The sequence below is a fragment of the Peromyscus maniculatus genome, chromosome X (genome assembly GCF_049852395.1).
Source record: "Peromyscus maniculatus bairdii isolate BWxNUB_F1_BW_parent chromosome X, HU_Pman_BW_mat_3.1, whole genome shotgun sequence".
Classification (NCBI taxonomy): domain Eukaryota; kingdom Metazoa; phylum Chordata; class Mammalia; order Rodentia; family Cricetidae; genus Peromyscus; species Peromyscus maniculatus.
In genome coordinates this window covers 51548173-51570836 of record NC_134875.1, presented here as the reverse complement: position 1 = coordinate 51570836, position 22664 = coordinate 51548173, and the positions used below count along the sequence as shown (strand labels likewise).

Sequence of the window (22664 nt, the reverse complement as noted above, 5' to 3'; positions counted from 1 at the left end):
TGCTGAGACACACATATACAGAGGTATACATAGGCATATATATATATATATTTACTGTACAGCAACCTTTCAGGAGTACCTTTAACTCTTTGGAGACTTTATACTACATAAATATAATAAAGCAATGGATTCATAAAGCTCATCTTTGCATGAGTATAAGTTGTACTGTATATTTCTGTACTCTGAGGTCTACATCTTATTCTATATAGTCTAGAAAGTATGTAGGTATATTACAAGGGATGACAACTAAATCTTTCTATTCTAAAATATTTCCCCTGATATCTAAAATTTAATAATGTGATGATACATACAAAATTTTGATCCTTATATATTTATTTTCACATATCTGTTATTAAAATAAAAATGCCACGGAGAATTGGTGAGTTCGTTGGTGGGTTCCTTTTACATGAACCTATTACTCTTACCAAACACATTTTTCACATTCTGGATTTTTTTTTGCACATTTGTTTATGCTGTCTCCCCAGAGGTAACGTTAAACTCAACATAAATTATAAGTGTAAAATGACTTTATACTTTCATAAACATCTCATTTGACACCCAGATTCAAGCCTACTTGTTAGCTTTCAAAACAATTTATTTTCCAATGTAAGAAGAATAACAAGAATGCTATAGAAAATTTGAAAAGGGCAAGAAGATAGGAAGGAGAAAAAACTATCAACCATAATCCTACCAGTTAGGCAACAAGCATGATTCAGAGTGTTGTCATGCTCACTCTTTTGATGCTTCATTTAGGTCCCACTTACGGTGCACTGCCTCCCTTTACATTGCTCTTCTTCATCTTCTCTGTCATCTTTCCACCACGCACACACACTATACCCTCCTTTGGATCGTTAGTTAACTTGCTGTGACTTGTGCTTCCAACTAGATTGTTTCAACCTTGGCAGGGCTGAAAGCTTGATTTATCCCACCAGGTACATTGGACCCAACAGTTGCTGACCGATTTATCCTAAGTGAACACGAACCACTATCCGAACATGAAATAGGCCAAGTATCTAGATCATGAAAACTAGAGCTTTCAGGTCACCTAACTTGGTGACTATTGCTTTTTCTTTTCCTGGACTCTTAAACGGCTATTTAATGGGCCTCTTTCTCCGCACCCACTCTGAATGTGAAGCACACTGATTAAGAACCCAGGACTTATTTAAAGATTCTCAATATAAGGCATAAAGGTGAAAAAGAAAAAAAGGCTGGGGGAGGGGAAGAAAGGGGGAGAGAGATAAGGGAGGACATAGAGCACACAGGCAGAACAGAGAAAAGAAAGCGAGGAGAGGATATATAGTCTGGTGCTCAATCCAGTATGTGATTTGCCTCCAGCACCGTGTACAGGATCCCATCCACTTGTTCTGAGTCATACCCGATCTCACGAAGCTCCAAGTGAGGGAGGACAGAAGTAAGGAGATAGCTGACGTGGATACGTAGCCGCGTAAGCTTTGCCAAAGCCCTGTATGATGGAGTGAGGGGGCAGGAGAAGAGATGACATGAAGTCATTAGCCAACAGAATAAAATGAAGTCCCTTCAAAATGGGCCTACATTTCTTAACAATTATGTCTCTGTTAGGTAGAAAGAAGACAGAAAGCACCATGCCATCAAACACAGGGAGATTGGCTGCAGCTTTCTAAGAAATAATTACTCAATCCGTGGTGGTCAATGAATTAAGACTTTCTCCCTTGTCTATGACCAGTAACTGGCGGGGGGGGGGGGGTCCTTAGCAGAAAATTCCCATTAGTACTCACAAGCTGATAACTAAACCCTAGTAATTAACCTTTCTAGGTCATCTCCCTCTGGCTTCCGGCAGGAGACCTGGGCCTTCTGCAGTACTTCCAGGTGTGTCTCTGTCTCTTTCAGTTTCTCTTTTAGCTCTTGCTTCTCTTCTTTGGTTCTTTCTAGTTCGGCTTTCAGAACCTGGAATTCAGCTTGGCGATAACCCATATGCTTCTTGCTCCAGTATAAGCCTTCTGTCTCCTGGGTGCTATAGGTCACCAATTCATGTTGAACTTTCTTAAATTCAGAATGCCAATGATTCTTCTCCTGTTCCAGCTCCTCTACCTGCAGTCCAAGAAAGAGAAAGTCAGTGACCCATACACCAAAAGCTAGAGTATCCCAAACCGTTCCTACAAAATCTACCCTGTGGTCCCATTATTTGTAATGCATTATTATACTTATGCAAATCTCTTGTCAAACCTAAAATACAGAGGGAAAGCCCATTAGGGCCACACAATCTAGGACATAGTTTAAACCACAGACTGGTTTAATAACATATTTTGTTTAAAAGCTTCAGAGTATCAAAGAAATCGCTAACATATCAACACCCCAGTCCAGTGGTTCTCAACCTGTGGGTCAGAAGCCATCAGGATTTCAAATGACCCTTTCACAGGGGTTGTCTAAGACCATTAGAAAACATGGGTCTTTATATTATGATTCATAACAATAGCAAATTTGCAGTTATGAAGTAACAACAAAATAATTTTATGGTTGGGGGTCTCCACAACATGAGGAACTGTATTAAAGGGTCACAGCATTAAGAAGGCTGAGAACCACTGCCCTAGTCCCTTGGTTACAATGACCTTGTCTTATCCCTAGTGGTAATGCATTGCCCAAACCTTTTGCTGGAACAAATTCCTTTCAGCCAGAACACGCTCCAGTTTTTCCGTGGTTCTCTTCAATTCCTCCAATTCTTTCTGGTTCTTGATCTTTGGCATGTTGCGCCCTCCACTTTCCTGGCAGCCTTTTCCCTTCCCTGCAGCGGCTGCGGCAGGGGCCCCAGAAGAATAAGGATTCCGGTTCCAGGATCCTGCTGCCTTTCTTCTCCCTACAAACTCCTCCCTGTTAAAAGGGATTAGCTGGATGGGAGCTCCTGAATCTGTAAGTCCCTTTGCGACACCGACTACAGCTACAAAAGGCCCTTTATTCACTTCTTTGTTTATGTTCTCGCTACTTCTGTTAGATTCTTCTGCTACCAATCTTGGCATCTGATCTTCTAGCTCTTCAGGAAGCAGGGACTCCTGGTCTTGGCCCTGGGCCCCTGGACCAAGTGCTGGAGCTTCCCGGTTCTGGTCTATATTCTTGTTTGCTTCTGGGTATTCTGGTAGGAGGTATGGTGGTGTGCTTCTCTCAGAACTGGATTGATCTTGGCTGTTGTCTCCTTCTGGGTAGGCTGCAGCTGCTTCTGCCCTCCTGTAAGGACTGGACATGGAGTAATCTATAGGAGATGGTGTCATCTCGTTCTGGAGCCTCCTTCGTTTCTCCACAGGCTCCTCACCGAGCATCAATTTGTACTTACTGCAAAAAGAAGAAATCGAATTGTAAGCTGTCACAGGACAGGTTAAGAATATCCTTATTCTACAAAGTCCCCCCTCAAGGCACATATTCTTTCAGGTTAGGACTCTTACTGCCATGGCTGTGAAATGATGTCTTCCCTCAGAGTGTGCCGAAAGCTGTCCCTAGCATGGCAATGTTAACAGGGAATGCGCGACTTTTAAGAGGAAGCCCCCTTGTGGAAGGTTGTTAGGCCACTGGGGGGTGTTTTCCTCAGAAGGGATTAAAGCAACACTCATGGGACCCCGAGTTAGTTCTCAGGAGATTCAGAGACTATAAAAGACGTAATGGCTTTCTCTCACACACAACCCGAACATTGTGATCCCACCCACCATAAGGCTTTCACCAGAGCAGGGCCACGCTGTGCCCTTGAATCTCTAGACCCGTGAGCTGAACAAACATGTTTTCTTGTAAAGTTACCCAGTCTAACGAATTTTGATAAATTAACAAAGTAGTCCAACAACTGAGCTCCCCCACCCCAAGCCTCCAGCCCTTCACTTGTGCAACTGATTAAACTGGCAACTGTCAGTAAGGGAGAAATGAACTTGATAGGTGGTAAGGGTCAGCATAAGAATAAAACATGAGGAGGCTGACCTTGGTAAAATGTTTTAAAAATGAATTTGAAACCAGCCTAACTGTGAAGCTTCCTAAAAGCAAATAGAGGAAGACACAAAAACCGTACACACACACACACACACACACACACACACACACACACACAGAGAATCTCTTAACACAGAATGGGATAAAGGGCCATAAAAAAGCCTAGCAGTGTATGCAGAGAGCAAAGGCAGCTCGTTAATTTTAAAGTATCACAAACCCTCCGGTATCAAAGACTTAACACATTTTTATATTGCAATAGAACTCCATACAATTCCTTGCCAGCCCAGTGGATTATGGCTGTTGCCCATTATTCACTTGTAAAAGTTAATTAAAACACAAGGCCCTAGTTAGAAACAAAGAAAGTAAAGCTGCCAGTTCAAGTCACTTCCCCAGTATGACCAACAACCTCACTGGGCCAGGCACAAGCTGGAGCTCCCTTTGTTCTTCAGAGAAACCCAGGATCATGGTCTCAAGTCCCCTTCCTTTTCTGGCTGCTACAAGCACTAATAGGTGAAGAACCTATCAAAACAGCTGGTGCCAGAGAAATCCATAGTGATGTTCAATAGGCAGAAGGGCTGGAATGCCACTTTCATTCTTGGAATTGTCCTCTCTCCAGGTGACCAAGAGATGCCAAGGTAAAAATCAGCTGTTGAACTTTTAGTGAGAAACGATCAGGCATGTAATTAGCCCCCTCAGAGGACCTCAAGGCTGCCCCTATCTCTGTGGTTTCGGAGAACAGCTGTGAGACATCTCAATCTTAACTTCTCATAATGCTCTAGGGGTTTTTCAGAACCCAAACTGGCCTGCCATCTCAACAGCTCTTGTGTTATCCTGTAGCAGTTTGTATAAAATACTACACAGAAAGGAAAGCTGGACATATTGGTGCATGCCTGTAATCGTGACACTTGGGAAGCCGAGGCAGGAAGACTGATACAACTTAGAAGCCAGCCTGGGCTACAGGCCAGTCAGGGAGGGCTACAGACTGAAGCTGTCTAAAACAAACAGACAGACAGACAGACAAAGACAAAACAAGTTTTATGAAAGGTAAATTAAGTTGTATTATGTGCCTGATCTTCCTTTGCCCAACTCGAAGGGCTCTGTTCGTAACTATTTCCACTTTTGACTCTGATCCTTCCTTTTAGCAATTTCAGACATGTTGGCCCCAACTGATGGGGGGGCACACCTCCCACGTTCTCCTAAGTCCTAACCCCAATACTGACTTTAGGACTGCTTAGCACACCTTTCTTCCTGGAGGTCCCAATGGTATCTCTAACTCAGTGTGTAAAAACCGACTGTTTCCTTCAAACATGTTTCTTCTCTCCTGCTTCTTACTGGTGTCAACATCATCAAACCGTCGGCAATTTTTACGGTTTTATACGGTGACTTACACTACCAACACACTGGCTGAGGCTAGCCTTACCGCTCTGGATTGTTGCAATGGCTTCCTGTGACCTGTTTTTCCCCCAGCTCATCCACTAAGTTAATTTCCTAAAGCCCAGCTTCAGCTTATGCAATTCCTTTTTAAAAATTTTATGTGTTGCTCCCTATAACATAAAAATTTAAATGTGTTAACTGGACAATCAAGCCTTCTCATGCCAAAACACAAGGAACCTCTTTGCTAGGCAGTGTGTGAAGCCTTATCTGATTCTCTCAGTTGGAGGGCAGATGGTAATATTATCTTAACTGCTTTTAAGGGCCGATCAGGAAGAGGTTATAATCGACTGCCTGCAGTTGCTAAGTGGAGCTGGGGTATATAATTTGGCCCTAACTTTATCTTCCATTACTTCCTTCATAAACACTAAACAAACTGAATTGCTGGGTGATTTCTTATTGTGACCCATTGTGTATGTGGAGGCCAGCAGTTAACATCAGGGATAGTTCCATAAGAGTTATCTGCCTTGCTTTTTTGAGACAGGGTCTCTCACTGGGGACTGGGGCAAGGTTAGCTAGAGAATGGGTCCCCAGGGACTCTTCTGTCTGTTTTCCCAGTGATGGGATTACAAGCATGCATTGCTGAATCTGGCTTGTTATGTGGGTGCTATGGATGGAACTTGGGTCTCTGTGCTTGGGTAGTAAGCACTTTTTATCAACTGAGCTGTCTCCCCAGGACCTCTTGTAACAATTTTAACATTCTTTTATAACATGCACTACCATCTATGGGATATGTATGTCCATGTATGTGTACATACTCTACTTGAGTACAGAATTGGAACCTCCTTGACAGAGAGCACTTAATTGTGGTAGAAATGGACAAAACTTTCATGCAAGTGTAAATAAAAATAGGACTATCATGCCAGTTGGTATTAACACAGGCCTTTAACCCCGGCACTCGGGAGGCAGAGGCAGGTGAATCTATCTCTGAGTTTGAGGCCAGCCTGCTCTACAGAGTGAGTTTCAGGACAGCCAGGGCTACACAGAAAAAACAACAAAAAATACAACTATGGATTTCTTTTGTTTGTTCTACATTTCTCCAGAAACTCTGGTTCTTTTCTCTAGGAATCGATCCTCATAATGGGACCTATATCCACTCCTTTGGTAAAGATTACCAAAATTTGTAGGCTTTATATGCTAGGAATTCAACGACATTGTTTTCTTCTCATTTTTTCTTTTTGTCACATTATTTGTTTTTACTTTACATTTCACATTATCTTCTAAGTAGTTTACATTTTCTGACAATACCTTCCTTCTGCTACTTCCAAACGCTTCCTGAAGCACTTTTCTCTATTTGACTGTGAGTTGAGCATTTCACAAACAACACGCCGAAGACTATATTGAAACAAAAATATTTTAGTTTTTCAACATTTCATTCTCATGCTTTTGTCTCTGTTTAAGACACCATAATAGGCAAAATATGGATCAAAACTGTGGCTTCTGTACAGTATGTATGTACTTATTGGTGATAACCTCCTTAAAATGCTGTGCATTTACCCAGTTAGAGTACACATGCCCATCAACAGCAGTTCTCTGCATCAGACTTTGGAGCAGCTGGGATAACAAGCCTGGCTTTTCATAACTGGTCTCTTTTATTTAGCATGTTTCCAACATTTATCCAAGTTGTATCAGCATAATACTGTCTCTCTAGTGTTGAAATGGTTGAGTATCACCCCAATAATTTACATGTAAAAAGCTAATTGACCTTGTGAGATGCAAAATATGGAAACTTAATTCAAGTATGTTTAGAGGTAGGTTCTTTGGGAGGTGATTAGGGTTAGATAAAGCCACTGGGGGAAACGCCCAGTGATTCCTGATGAGGGTCATCAAAAGGAGAAGGAGAAACAAAAAATCAAGGGAGAGAGAAGAGGAGGACAGTGGAGAGGGAAAGAGACCGACAATGTAGAGAATACAGATGCAGACACAGATGTTTGCTCCCTGTCTCTTGCCATGTGATGCCTTGCACCACCACAGCACTCTGCCAGCAGGAAGGCCTTCCTTCTCCAGAGCTCCTGATGTGCTTCTTATATTTAAAGCTTCCAAAACTAAATTAAATATATCTGATTTTTCATAGAGTTACACAGTCTAGGGCATTTCATTATAGTAACAAAAAGTTTATTATTATAAGTTCTTTATATGGCTGAGCAATATTCTATTGTATGACTTTTTAATTTTAAATATTTTATTTTTTCTTTGAGATTATCATAAAATGTACTTTGATCATATTTCCTCCCCAACTCCTCCCATATCTACTCTATCCATCCTCTCTTCCTTAGCTACCCAATGTTGAGTCTTCTTTATGTGTTTTGCCCCTACCAATTCCAGTTTGTGTTACTAGACTAGTCTTAGGAGTGGGCCTACCCTGGAGTGTAGCTGACCTACCAGGGAACATATAATTAAAGAAAACAGGAGCATGTCACTAGACCATTGACAAAACCCAACATCCCTTCATGATACAATTCCCAAAGAATTTAGGGATTCAAAGTCCACATCTCAACAAAGATTCAATCACAAATTTCCTACATCTGATAAATATATTCATCAAAGTAACAAGAAACAAAATTAATACTCCCCCTTTTTCTCTCCCCCTCTCTCTCCCCTCTCTCTCTCTCTCACACACACACAGAAAGAGAGAGACAGAGAGACAGAGAAACAGAGAGCAACCTTTCTCTATATAAACAACAAACATATTCAGAAGGAAATAAGGGAAACAATCCCATTCACAATAGCCTCAGAAAATTAAAATACCTTGGAATAAGTCTAAGGAAGTGAAAGACACATACTAATAATACAAACTGTCAGGCAGTGAAGAGAAATTGAAGAGGATATTATATATCTTGTAGTATCTACTCAGCTGATGGGACCTTCAGCTTCTTTTACCTGTCTACTGTAAACAATGCTGCTAGGAACACCTGTATAGTTTCTGTATGAAGACACATTTTCACTTTTCTAGAATATATATATTTGAAGTGGAATTACTGGCTCATAAACTATTTGAACAATCTGTAGCACTTCCATACTCTTCCACTGAAGCAACTGCAATATTTTGCACTTATATCAATACATGAGGGTTCTGCTTGTGCCACATCATCACCAACATGTATTATCTACCTTTTGGAGATAGCCATCTTAGTGGTAGTGCAGTAAAAGCTCATTTTGATTTTGATTTGCATAGCCTTGATGGTTACTGATAATAAGCTTTCTTTCATTTGCTTATTAGTCATCTGTGGATCTTTACTGCCCCATTAAGCTGTTTTATTAGTGAGTTGTAATAGGTTCCAACTCTTTATCGCATACAAATTTTCGAAAGTGCTTTGCCTCAATTCTATGGGGAGTTGGTTTTACTCTCCTGGTTGTTGTTGCTGCTGCTATTATTTTTGGAGACAGGGTTTCACTACAACTCAAGCTAGCCTTGAAATTTCAATTCTTCTGCATCAGTCTCTCATTACCTTGTTGTCAAGGTTCTTTGCAGCTCTTTTGCTTGTTTGTTCGTTTTTGAGACAGTGTTTCTTTGTGTAACAACAGCCTTGGCTGTCCTGGAAATCACTCTGTAGACCAGGCTGGCCTCGAACTCATAGAGATCCACCTGCCTCTGCCTTCCAAGTGCTGGGATTAAAGGTGTGCACCACCACCGCCTGGCTCATTTTGATTTTAACGATCTATTATTTATTTTTATTCATGTATGATTATTTGCCTGCATGTATGTATGTACATGCACTGTGTGTGCGCCTAGTACCTGCAAAGGCCACAAGAGGGTTTTAGATCTACTGGAACTGGAGTTGTAGGTGGTTGTGGGTGCTGGGACCTGAACTTGGGTTCTTTGGAAGAGCAGCAAATGCTCTTAATCACTTAGCCACCTCTGCAGCTTCTCAAATCTCTTGATTTTTACACCTATCAACTGAACTATTTCTCATCATTCCTTCTGGTTTTGGTGTTATATCCAAGAAATTATAGCCTACTTCAGGGTTATAAAAACCTTACTCCTTTATTTTAAAGATTTTACACTTAGCTGTTACACTTAGATCTGAAAGCCATTTTGAGTTAAATGTGTATAGTGCAGGGTAGGGATTCACCTTCATTTTGTTGCATTCCAATCTATCAAGCATAAATATAAAGGTACGTTTTTATTTTCTTTTCCACTGATGTGTGTGTCTAATCTTTTACCACTACCACACTGTCTTGACTACTATGGATTATTAAAGGTGAGTGAGACTCCAACTTCCTTCTCTTTCAAGATTGTTGGACTGATTCTATGTTCCTAGCATTTCCATGTAAATTTTAGGATGACACTGTTGATTACTGCAACAGAGGCATCTGCTGTTCTGGAAGAGATTATACTGAATTTGTAGACCAGTTTGAGACTACTGCAATTTTTTTAAGTAACAAACAGATGTCTTTCTATTCATTTAGGTTGCTTTTAATCCAACAATATTTTGTTTTTTTGTTTCTTTTCTAATGTACAGATAATTTGTACCAAGTCTGTTAAATTTATTCTAAATATTTTTGAAGCTATCATAAATATAATTGCTTTGCTTTTTTTCTTAAATTTTGTGGTTCTTTTAAAAACAAATTTTGGTCTTGCTGATCTTTCTCTATTGTTTTGCTCCATTTCATTTCCACTTTAGTCATTTTTTCCTTCTGTTTGATTAGGCTTAGTGATTTTTTTTTTCTTTTTTAAGACAGCTTTTTCTATGCAGCTTTGTGCCTTTCTTGGAACTCACTTTTGTAGTCCAGGCTGGCCTTGAACTCACAGAGATCCCCCTGCCTCTGCCTCCTGAGTGCTGGGATTAAAGGTGTGTGCCACCACTGCCTGGCCCTTAGTGGTTTTCTTATTATGCCTTCCCAGTGGACTTTTTCATTATTAAATGTCTCTTTTTTTTTTTTTTGTTTTTTTCAGAGCTGAGGACTGAACCCAGGGCCTTGTGCTTGCTAGGCAAGCGATCTACCACTGAGCTAAATCCCCAACCCTGAAATGTCTCTTTTTATATCTAGAATATTTTTGTTTTAATGCACATAACTTTAGACTGTCTTGCTTTGTAACCCAGGCTGACTTCAAAGTGACAAGGATTCTCCTGCCTCATCCTCCTGAGTGCTAGGATTACAGGTGTAAGAACACCACATTTGGCATTAAAACATATTTTATCTAGTGTTAGAAATACTTGCTAGCTCTCTTAAGTTGCTGTTTATATGGAATGCCATTTTCTGTCCTTACTTTTGATTCAGTTGTAGATTCGAATCTAAAGTGTCTCCTGTAGCTTGCATATCTAGACTTTTAAAGGAAATCCAATGTGAGTTCCAGGACAGCCAGGGCTACACAGAGAAAAGCCTGTCTCGAAAAACAAATAAATGTTTTAAGTAATTATTCCTTAAATTGGTCAATAGAATGAAGAGTGATATTATATTGTTTTATAATTCATTACACAATTATCTTTATTAGCATTCAGATTACCGAATAATTTCATAATAAATTACTGAAAGACAGCCCTTGCTCTGCTAAACATCCTTTAGTATTTCTTATACGACAGGTCTGCTAGCAGTATATTCCTATAGCTTTGATGTATAAATTTATACACCAAAGAATAAATTTATCACATTTAACCTCTTAAAGATAATTTTATTGGAATTAAGTTTTTGGTTGACAGTCTTTTTTCTAGTATTTTATTTATTTATTTATTTGGCTTTTCGAGACAGGGTTTCTGTGTATAGCTTTGTGCCTTTCCTGGAACTCACTCTGTAGTCCAGGCTGGCCTCGAACTCACAGAGATCTGCCTGCCTCTGCCTCCTGAGTGCTAGGATTAAAGGCATGTGCCACCACTGCCCAGCTTTTTTCTAGTATTTTAAATACTTCCTTTTTGTTTAGTCTGTTTCATATTGTTATAAAAGAATATCCAAGACTAGGTAACTTATAAGGAAGGGAGTAATTATTTTGGTTCATAGCTCTGGATGCTGTCAAAATCAGGTGGCTGATTTAGTTGGCTTCTGAAGAAAGTCTCACTGCAGCCTGACTTATGGAAGAAAGCAGAAGAGCATGCAGAAGAGAGAAATCTTCAGAATTCTAACACCTCTTAATGGTCTGATGAATACTGGGGCACTGGCAATTAAATGTCAACCCAAATTTTGCTGGAGCCAAACTATATCCAAGTCACAGTAGCATCCTAGTACCTTCTGATCTCCATTGATTTTTATGCGAAACTGTTAATCTTAATGAGACCTGCTAGCACAAGGCCATTCACTTTTACTCTCTGCTTTAGAGATTTTTCCCTCTGCCTCTGGCTTTTAGTATTTTCTTTATTATGTGACTAGACACTTATGTATTTTGAGTTTATTGCACTTATGTGTCCAGGCTAATGCCATTCATCAAATCTGGAAAGTTTTCAGCCATTATTTGAAAATACCTTTTCTATGTCTCTTCTTCATATGATATTATGGATACGTGTCTCTGAAGCTTTCTCCATTTTCACTTTTGTCTATGTTCTTCTGATTGACTAATATATAATTGAACTTTTCAATTTTCATAATTTGTATTCTTCTTACTCTTAATGTATGTTGTTGAGTCGTTTTGGAGTAATTTTCACGCCTGTTCTTGTACTTTTTACATACAGAATTTCCATGTGGTTATTTTAAAAATAGTCTCTGTTCTTTTATTACTAACTGGTACTTGATGAAACACTGTCTCTATTCCTGCCTAAATGCTTTATCCATAGTTTCCCTTAGGTCTTTGAATATATTTGTAGTAGGAAGCTTTCTCCAGTCCTGCCTGGTTCCTCAGTCCTTCAGCTGCTTATAAAATAATCATTCAGAGGCTTATATTAATTATAATTGCTCAGCCGTTAGCTCAAGCTTATTACTGACTAGCTCTTACACTTAAATTAACCCATAATTCTTATCTATATTTAGCCACGTGGCTTGGTACCTTTTCTCAGTTCTGCCTTGTCATCTTGCTTCCTCTGTGTCTGGCTGGCACCTCCTGACTCAGCCCTTCCTCTTCCCAGAATTCTCCTCATCTGCTTGCCCTGTCTATACTTCCTGTTTGGCTACTGGCCAATCAGCGTTTTACTTATCAACCAATCAGAGCAACACATATTCGCAACATAAAGAACAACATCCCACAGCACTTCCCCTTTTCTGTCTAATCAAAAAGGAAGGTTTTAATTGTTTTTGGTTTGTTTGTTTGTTTGTTTTCAAGACAGAGTTTCTTCATGTAGTTTTGGTATCTGTCCTGGATCTTGCTCTGTAGACCAGGTTGGCCTTGAACTCACAGAGATCCACCTGGCTCTGCCTCCTGAGTGCTGGGATTAAAGGCATGCAACACCACTGCCTGGCAGAAGGTTTTAGCTTTAACATGGTAAAATTACATAAAATAGAAAAGTTAACAAGCAAGAGTTACAATTACAATATCTAGTCTATTTGTTTGGCAAAATTAAAAAACTATTCTATCCTATATTTGTGAGTGCCTCCACCCTAAAAGTTGGGGAAGATGAAACTGGATGGGAGAAGAGAGACCCAGTCCTTTGGGGTTTATCTATAATATACCTTCTACAATATAAAACTGGGGTACATGAAGCAGTCAGAGGCTTGCTCCTCCCAGGTGAAACCAGTTTTCCTAGGCAACAGAAGCATCTTTTAAGAAATTCTTTTAAAATACAAACTTATCAACTTTTGGCATAATTTATTCAAAATATATAAATAAACTACAATTACTAATTCTTTCCTTTGCTGATAACACTTATGGCTATTTTAAACCTTAGTTTGTACCATTTGTAAGGAAATTTGTATGCACTGGAGATGTTGACATACAACACTGAGTATTCCATCATCTTGGATCCCTTATTACTGTAAAAGACTACCTTTCACAGAACACCCAAATTTATGTAGAATGAATGAACAGAAGTAAATTACTTTCTTTATAGAAACAAGCTGTTTTCCCATAAAAGGTTATGACTGACAGCTTACATCCTAGCTGAATCTATTCTTCATTGTGTTCTAATTCCAATCTCCCCTTGTTAGATGTGGAGGACTCATAAATTCATTTCCAATGACTTTCATGGAGGACCCTTCTAACCTATCCCAGAATGACTTCTTAAAGGTTTCCTGGACAGACTAGGCTTTATTTTGCATAGTTATTGGGCAGGACTACAAAACTCAAAGACTCTTATTATATTTTAGGTTTCTGATAATGAAGGAATGCTTTTGTAACTCTTGGTTAAACTCATTACTTCATTAATACTCTTTCATCAGAATCTCTTTATATTTTATTAAACCTGTGAGCATCCCCATTTCCCATTTCTAAATGAAAAACCTGCTAATAATAATAATAATAAAATTGAAACAGCATTTTGGTATGTTATCCAGGCTGGTCTCCAACCCCTGGACTCTGCTGGTCTTTTGGCCTTAGTCTCCTAAGTAGCTAGAAATGCTACTGTGCCAGGACCAACTTGAATGCTCCTATATGTGCAGCCTTAAATAATGTAATTATTATTATTTGCTAATCTTACATAGATATGTTATTAGCAGCATCAGGTATCATTTAGCTCTTGAAAAAGTTTTACTCTCAACAAATGAGAATTACACGAAAATTTTCAAAGCACTTTACTTGCCCTCTAGAGTCTTAACCTTGTATTCCACAAAGACCCATACAAAATCTCCAACAAAAGCTGATGAGGTATGCCACCCAATGGATGTAGTATGGTACTGCACTCACAAAATATATACTCTAATAGCCCAAATAACGTTTGTAATCCTCCTGCAGTAGCTTTAAACCACTACAGTTGCCAAACAAATATAGTCAGTAAAAGAAAAGTGATCATTTAAGTGTAAGGATGTGAAAACAACGGCATAAAAGTAGCCAGATGACCACAAAAGGAAGTAATAATGTCCTTCAGAAACAAAATTTATTTACTGTGCACCCCTTCAAACCTGCAATGGATGATGAAAAATTATTGACAGAAATAGGGCAGAGTTAGGATCAAACTACAGAGACCAGGGTGGACTATAGTGTTTACCCCCTTGCTACAAAATTCAACTTTCTAAATTGCTCTTTCAATCCGACTTGGATTTAATCACTTCTTACTGAGTATTGATCACATTCCAAGCAAGGCAGTGTTCCAATGCTTTCATATATATTGTCTTTTACTTCTTTCAATAGTTTTACTCCTAAAAGTTTACTTTCTCTTGAAGCCACCAGCTGTTCAGGGGATCTAAAGGTTCCTGTATTATCTACACAGATTCGCTGTGGAACAGTCACAGTACCGGGGACTCGCAGACCTGTGTAAGTCTTTGTTTATAAGGCCAAAAGACTTATCTAAGAAACAAACAGGCAAAGAACCTGTATGACTTGGAAAAGAGGTGAACTGACCTTATGAAATAGTATGGCCGCTGTCTTATGATGTGTTAAGAAAAGGGCACGAGAAATCCATGACTATTATGTAAGAAAGGCATTAATGATGACTGTAGACATATCTACTACTTGAGAGCAATTCACTGCTTGCCCTACAAGAACGAAGACAGCGAAGAAGAGAACTGAAAGGGGTGCCAATTAGGAGTACTGTCTTCATTTCTAGTGGCGATGTGGGGGCTCTTGTATCTTTTGGTACCTCAGAGATGCCTAATGCCTAAGAAATACATAGTTATCCTTCTTCCTATTCTATGGACTAAAAGCATTGATGAGACAGTAGAAAATGAAGTGAGTAAAGCCAGAGAACAAACTGTTTTCCAGACAGGATCTCACTGTGTAAACCTGGCTGGAGTGGAATTCACTATGTAGACAAGGCTGGTCACAAACACACAGGAGCCTCTGCCTCCTGGGTGCTGAGATTATACAAGAACAAACTTTCAGTGATGGATTTTTTGTAGGAAACAATATATGATCATTAGAGACACTAGTTAATTTTACACAGGGCCAGCATATCATAGGACTGTGAAACTTCTGTAAATTTAACATTCATAAATTTATGTATAGAGACAATTTTCTATATAGCATTACCTTATACTTTTCATATATATATGTACTTTCATAGATATATACACATTCTATATAGCACTTTATACTTTTTAAAGAGTTAATATGAAGACTTCAGTAGATAACACAAGACAGTGATCACTTCAAAAAAATAGTTTTTACTTCTAAGAAGTAAAAACTAGTAGGTGTGTGCAAGACACAGTTCTATCAGTCCCAAACTATATTTTCATGAGTGAACTTCATGTGTTAAGAAAAACAACTTACCTGGCATGGTGGTATACACTTTTAATATTAGCACTAAGAAGGCAGATGGAGGTGGATCTCTTTGTGAGTGTAAGGTCAGCCAATACATGCACACACATACATTATGTATATATTATATATAATAGATAGTATATATAATATATCAAATTAATCTACTGGAAAACAGATTCTGAGGCTTATTATTGAAAACAAATGATGGTGTTAGGTACCTGGAAAACTGAAAAACACTGGAATCCAGAGACTTAAGTTGAAGAGGTGATCTGTTTTCTTCCCCACCCGATGAAAGCAGGCTAGGGCTATTGATTTGCTCATATCCAATCGTCTTGTCAGTTCGTTCACCCATATCTTGTGTAGTGGGAGTCTTTAGTGGATGGCTGAGGACCTAGCAAAAAAGAAATAGTTCATAAAAATCCCAAGTCTGAACAAAATACGAAAAGCTGTGTCAATTCTTCTGATGCTAGGAAAGAATGCTTGGCCAAATCAACATAAACTGTTTCCTAAACAGAACGAACAGTGCACCGTAATGTACACTGGAACACTGAACCCAAACACAGTCAGTCACTAACCTTATCAGCTAGACACCACCAGACTGCTCCCAACTCTTGTATTGGTTACTTGACCTAGCCCACCCACAACACAAACCCAGGCCCCAGTCGCGGTCTACTGCGCTCTTGCGACACAGGTGAAGGCTGGGCTTTCATCCTTTCGAGCTCTGTGTTGAAAATATGGGTGGAAAGGAAAAGCATTGCAGCAAGTATCTGCTGGTTTAGGAGAGACACATGCCAGAGGCTACCACATGTTCACAGTGCACACAACAGAGACATGCACCTGGGATCTGGTAGGAGCCAGCATATGAAGAAAATACGAATAATTAGGGTGAAAGAATAAAGGGAAGGCCAACTGAATGAGGACAGGGCAGTCCTGGAAATCCCAATCTCAGTACAGACATAGGATATGAAACGTGATTGCTCATAAGCCTCAGTTTGAGCAGGGTACGTGAAGAAGCGTTAGTATTTAACTGCCTCTCTCCTCACTAGTCTGACCTGCCCGACTGGGTAAGGAAGTGAATCTAACATGCGACTAGCAGATCTCTGGGAAATAGGGTCAAGAGGGAAATCATGCAGAGAGGCAAGGAGGGGTGGGAGAGATATATGGGTGCTATGGTGGCTGTCAGGAAAGGAGTGTCCCTGAAAGGACGGCCAACCTTATTGCACCCTTCAGCGTCCGGAGCTGGGCAACCATGTCCGAGAGACAGTGCTCCTGAAAATTCAAAACAGCAGAGTCTTTATAAAGCCAGCCAGCCTGAAAGCAGGGATGAGGGGGGGGGGCGCGGGGAGGCACAAAGAACCAACCCTTCTTCCCAAGAGAAAAGAGGAAGGAATGATCCCTGAATCCCAAAAGAAAGGAGACAGGAAAACCAGACACTCAAGAGGAGCAGCTTATGAAGATGGCACACAAGTGTTATGTGATACCAAATGTGTCATTCCCACTGCCCAGAATCAGTACGAGTCCAAATCTGGAAAATAAATGACATGACTCTTCTGTTGAGTGATCTGAACGTCAACAACAGAAGATCAACACCAAGTCCAAAGATCCAATCCAGAGAAAAGAGCACGAGAAGAAACCCTCAGCAATGCTCCGCAGTGTCCTTCAACCTAAATCCTGTGTGGAGGAAAACGGTGTGAGAAGAGGAAGAGGTGGACCTGTCTCTCACCTGGTGCTTGTCACCTTCCACAGGCTTCTGCTTCTTCTCAACAGTTTCATCTCTAGAAGATAAAAGGGCTATTTAGATTCTGGAGGCCAATGTCGGAGGATTGCAAGCTCAAAGCAAGCCTGGTCTACAGAGTGAGCTACAGGTCAGTCTACGCTATGTACTGAGACTGTCTCAAAATTACGTGCTATTTAGTTCATTCATGAAGTTCACTGAGAAACTAGGGCTATATTCCTGAATTATGCTACTGGAAAGATTTCAAATTCTCATTCTCATTCTGTGTGTGTGTGTGTGTGTGTGTGTGTGTGTGTATGCATGTGTGTGTGATGGTGCATGTGTGTGCATGTGTGTGTAATGGTGCATGTGTGTGCATGTGATGGTGCATGTGTGATGGTGTCTGTGTGTGATGGTGTGTGTATATGTGTGCGTGTGTGATAGTGTGTGTGCGTGTATGATGGTGTGTGTGTGATTGTGTGTGTGATGGTGGTATGTGTATGTGTGCATGTGTGATGGTGTGTGTGATGGTGTGTGTGCGCTCACGTGTGTGATGGTATGTGTGTGATGGTGTGTGTGTGTGAGTGATGGTGTGTGTGTGTGTGTATGAGGAGCGGAGAGGAGAATGAACGAGGAGACAACGACAAGTCGAGGCATTCTGGATTATGTGACAGGTAGGAGGAGCAAGCACAGAGCCCTCCAAAGACATCTCCCTTCTCAAATCCCTTGTCTTATGTCAGGGAGAGCGATTCCTCCACTCTGGGATACTGTAGAGCATCATCTCACATATACTCAACTGTTGCTTAGCCTTGCTCAGGTATAAGTCTTCCATGCGTTCTTGTTCTTCTGGAACAGAGCATCTCCTGTAGCGCAGAGAGGAAATCATCTTTCAGAAGCAAAGCATGGTCCTAGCTTTTACTCTTTACTTCCCTTAAGGGCAGCTTAATGATAGAGCAGCTTAACAAGTGGGTAAGAGTATACAGTTTGGATCCCATTCACACTACAAAAGCTAGCTATATGTATAGCACTGAGAAGGGAATCTCAGGAGAAAAAAACCAAAAGCACAAACAAATTTATTTGGTGGCCAAAAGTGTTCCTAAGAAAATGACAAACAAAAAATGAGTATCAATTGGAAATTGCATTATATTCATTTTGCAAGGGAATAAAGTGGCTTAGAAGGGTCTCTCCTGGCCTAAGTGTGAGCAGATGAAAGATAACATATTCAAAAGAGGAAAACCTTAACATAGAAACTTCTAGTAGTCAGTTTCATAACCTGACCACACGGTCTCATTTCCTTTCCACAGAAAGGTGCTTAGGCACATGGGGAGACTATGAGGGACGCTTACAAATGACAGACCTAGCCTTCGTTCATGTCTTTTCTTCCACTTTGGACATTCTCCCTGAAAAGCACACTCTGTTGGATTACCTTCTTTTCCTAGCATGTGGTCAGCAAAAGGAAGACTATGTAAAAGATCACAGCTGGATTGAAGCAGACTGACTTACTAGGAACATAACGTAGCTACTGAGTAATGTCAGGCACTGTGTAGATGTGGGCACTATAAGGAACATACGGTGCATTAGAACACAAACAAGCCAACAAACAGTAGTGAATGTGCAACAGAGCCCACTGACGTTGAGTCTACAGAGGAGACATAGGAAGGCTATTGACTCCGTGGGGACTGTGAGGGACTCAGTCTTAAAGAATTTCAAAGCTCTTGTAGAATTAAACAAACTGAACACCACAAAAATGCCCCCAAATAAAAAATGGCATATGAACAAAAGTCAAGAATTAAATGCTGCGGTGTGCACGCGCGTGCGGGGGGGTGGGGGTGTCAGAGTAAAATCATTGAAAATTGCTATCGAGAGGAAACGTTGTTACCAAAGAGTTCAGCTCCTGAGACTGCTATGATTTGAATAGGAACATGGGATACAGAAAGTCACTTCAATCAAAAAAGACAACACTAACAAAGTCACAGAGGAGAGAATAAGCATGGAATATGTAGGGAGCAGTGCCTTGAAGGGCCTTGGTCAAGTACAGTGAAAATAAGGTTAGATGCTGGTTAAGATGGGGCCAGTCAGGAAGGGGCTTGCATGCCAGGCTATCAGAAGGTAAGTCTGATCTGAAGTGGTTCTGTGAAACACGAGGACAAATGAGGAGTTAGGGAAAGAATAATGAGTCCTAGGACCTTACCTGTATTTTGGATGGGGATTATAGTAACAAAACCATCTTGCAGGTAATGTGGATGGATCCACCTTTCCAGGAAGTTTTCTCCACTTCAGGCATTCATCACACTGTACCCATGTCTGGTCAGGAATCTTCCTGGGTGAGGAAAACCAGAAATGTTATTGTACAGATCCTAGCTATGTGCTTTGTCCTACACTGAAAAGGTATGTCCTAAAAATGAAAACAAAAAATTTATGTGGAAAATAGGCTAGAAATCTTACAATCTCAATGTCTGAAATGTGTATATTTTGAGCGACATAGATAACTATTCCAGATGTGGATATAAAACATATTAATCTGCCATTATCTCTTGAGGTTAATAATATTTATTCTGGAATCCTTTTTTAGAGAAAATAATGGGATAATTTTACCACTGAGATTTATTAACTTGAGAAAAGTATGTGTATCATACATTGCTATAAAGAAATAAAACCCATCAAATTGTTTTATTTCCTTATCCAATCACTGAACAAATTTTAAATGTATTTATAGGAGGCACAGAAGCACTGTCATCAAAATCTCTCCTCTACTTCCCTGCACGCTTCTGATTTTTTCACTGTCATCAAAATCTGTCCCCCACTTCCCTGCACGCTTCTGATTTCTCTTTTTCCTTTCAAAAACAGTTCTTGGGGTTTAGGGATGTAGTTCAGCGAACAGCTTTGCCAAGCATGCACAAGGCTCTAAGTTTGAGCTCCAGCACCGCATCCAAACCATGTATTTACAATGCTGCAATCATACTACTATGTTGATATTCCCTACATCCATCATAAAAGGCAATATAATGTGATGAAACTTCCTAACTAGAAATGATGGCTCCAACAATTGGTTGAAATTATGAAGATAAACTCATCCACAGTTGAACTCTTCAAATGCATATCCACCCTCATCAATTCCAGAAGCGTGTAACCCAATCACTGTGTATTAAAGTGAGTTCATTTCCCTGTGGAAAGAAGTAGCACATATGCAACAGAAGGTATAAAGAGTGTGAAAAGTTGTACTGGAGAGAACAAAGGCTGATGAAAAGACACAGGAGTTAGACAGGCACCTCTGGCCCATTTTACCACCAGGGGGAGTTTTGTGTTATGTTGTATTTTACTGTTCTTCTACTGGACTATTCAATAAAGTGGTATGGTTCTTTTATGACTTCTGTCAGTAATTTTTCACTGTTTTAAATCCAGCTTGTTTATTACTAGTTATAAAGTAACACCATCCCATTATGGAAAATTAGAGAAAAGAGAAATATACAAAGACGGAAATAAAAGGTACTTGTGCCACTCAAATACAATGTCCTCTTTTTAAACAAATCCATTCAGTCAAGTTTTCTCAAACTTTTGGACCTCCCCATTGCTGTAAGTTGCTCCAGACTTGCAACCTTGAATCTCTAAGGTCAGGCCTGACCTCTGCTGTCTGCTATTTCCACCCAGCTACAGAGCCAGAGTCCTTAGAAGGCAGTTTCAGCAGAAGTGGAAGAGGAGAGGAAAGGTCATGTTAGCTTTGGTTTTAGATATATTTGCACAGAAGAATGTCTTGCAGGAAGAGGCTTGTATTATTCTTGAGGACACTAAGAGGCAGCAGCTACAAACAGACCACGGTGGATCCTTCAACCCAGGCAGAAAGAAGGGCTTTAGAGCTTCTGTTTGTAGAAAATAGGAAATTAAAGGAGCTATACTCTATTGCCCTTGTTACATCCCTCCAGAAGAGTGTGGCTTCAGGGACCTGGTTGCTTGATTTGAACCTTAGCTCTACTGTGTTCTGCTTGTCTAATCTTGTGTAAAGGATATATGTTCTTTGTGTACTGAGCTTTATATCTGCGAAGTAAAAATAGCTGTATACTGAGAGTTTTGTGGATTGTTAAATAAATTATTACATGAAAGGAACTAAGAACAATTCTGGAATTTAAGTAAATACTCAATAAATAATCTCTATTATTAAAATTCTGCTGCTAGAGAAACACTTAAAGAAATATTCAACATCCTTAGCCATCAGGGAAATGCAAATCAAAACTACTTTGAGATTTCATGTTATACCCATCACAATGGCAAAGATCAAAAACACAAATGGCAGCTTATGCTGGAGAGAATGTAGAGTAAGGGAACACTCCTCCATTCCTGGTGGGAGTATAAACTTGTACAGCCACTTTGTAAATCAATAAGGCAGTTTCTCAGAAAATTGGGAATCGATCTACCTCAAGATCCAGCTATACCACTCTTGGGCATATACCCAAAGGATGCTCAATTGTGCCATAGAGACACTTGCTCAACTATCTTCACAGCAGCATTATTTGTAATAGCCAGAACCTAGAAACAACCTAGATGCCCCACAAATGAAGAATGGATAAAGAAAATGTGGTACATTTTTACAATGGAGTATTACTCAGCTGTTAAAAAAACGACATCAGGAAATTTGAAGGCAAATGGATGGAATTAAAAAAAATCATCCTGGTATGTACTAACTCATAAGTGGATATTAGCTGTAAAATAAAAGAACCATGATACAATCCACAGACCCAGAGAGGCTGAGTAACAAGGAGGGCCCAAGTGTGGACACATGGAACTCTCTGAGAAGGGGAAATTAGAGGAGATCTCCTGGGTGAGCTGGGGGCAGGTGGGGATGGGAACTTGAGGGATTTTGTTTGGGTGTGTATGGGGGAGAGGACTGAAAGAGATGACTGGAAAAGGGGGGCATTTCGGGGTCAGGTAGAAACCTGGTGCAAGAAAACTCCCAGGACTCTACAAGGATGACCCCAGCTAAGACTCCTAGCAACAGTGGATACACAGCCTGAACTGGCCATCTGTAATCAGATTGATGACTAGCCCAATTGTCATCAGAGAGCCCTCATCCAGTAACTGATGGAAACATGCAAAGACCCACAGCCAAACATTAGGCCAAGCTTGGGAATCCTGAAAAGAGGGAGGAAGGATTATAGGACCCAGAGGGGTCAAGGACATCACAAGAAAACCTACATAAACAACTAACCTGGCTCATAGGAACTCACAGAGTTTGAGTCAACAACCAGGGAGCCTGCATGGGCCTGCCCTAGGCCCTCTACATGTATTCGACAGTTGCATAGCCTGTTCTACTTTTGGGACTCCTAACAATGGGAGCATGGCCTGTCCCTAATGCTTTGGCTGGGTCTTGGGAAC

General features: G+C 40.2%; 1 protein-coding gene across 3 annotated transcripts in view; it reads right to left on the bottom strand.

Annotated features, from left to right (window-relative positions):
* Window positions 1-315: 315 nt before the first annotated feature.
* Morc4 (MORC family CW-type zinc finger 4) overlaps window positions 316-22664 on the bottom strand; it is a 54706-nt gene continuing 32357 nt past the window's right edge. Inside the window, exons 11-18 of one of the 3 annotated variants that reach the window (XM_042268710.2) lie at window positions 19489-19617; window positions 18095-18160; window positions 17307-17358; window positions 15802-15974; window positions 6619-6705; window positions 2622-3300; window positions 1784-2067; window positions 316-1462 (exon numbers count right to left, since the gene is read on the bottom strand). In XM_042268710.2, the coding sequence (XP_042124644.1) occupies window positions 1309-1462; window positions 1784-2067; window positions 2622-3300; window positions 6619-6705; window positions 15802-15974; window positions 17307-17358; window positions 18095-18160; window positions 19489-19617 (1624 nt within the window). In that variant the 3' untranslated portion in view covers window positions 316-1308. Of the gene's footprint in view, window positions 2068-2621; window positions 3301-6618; window positions 6706-15801; window positions 15975-17306; window positions 17359-18094; window positions 18161-19488; window positions 19618-22664 lie in introns of all 3 variants that reach the window. The other 2 variants (XM_042268711.2, XM_076561961.1) reach the window with 2 other exon arrangements.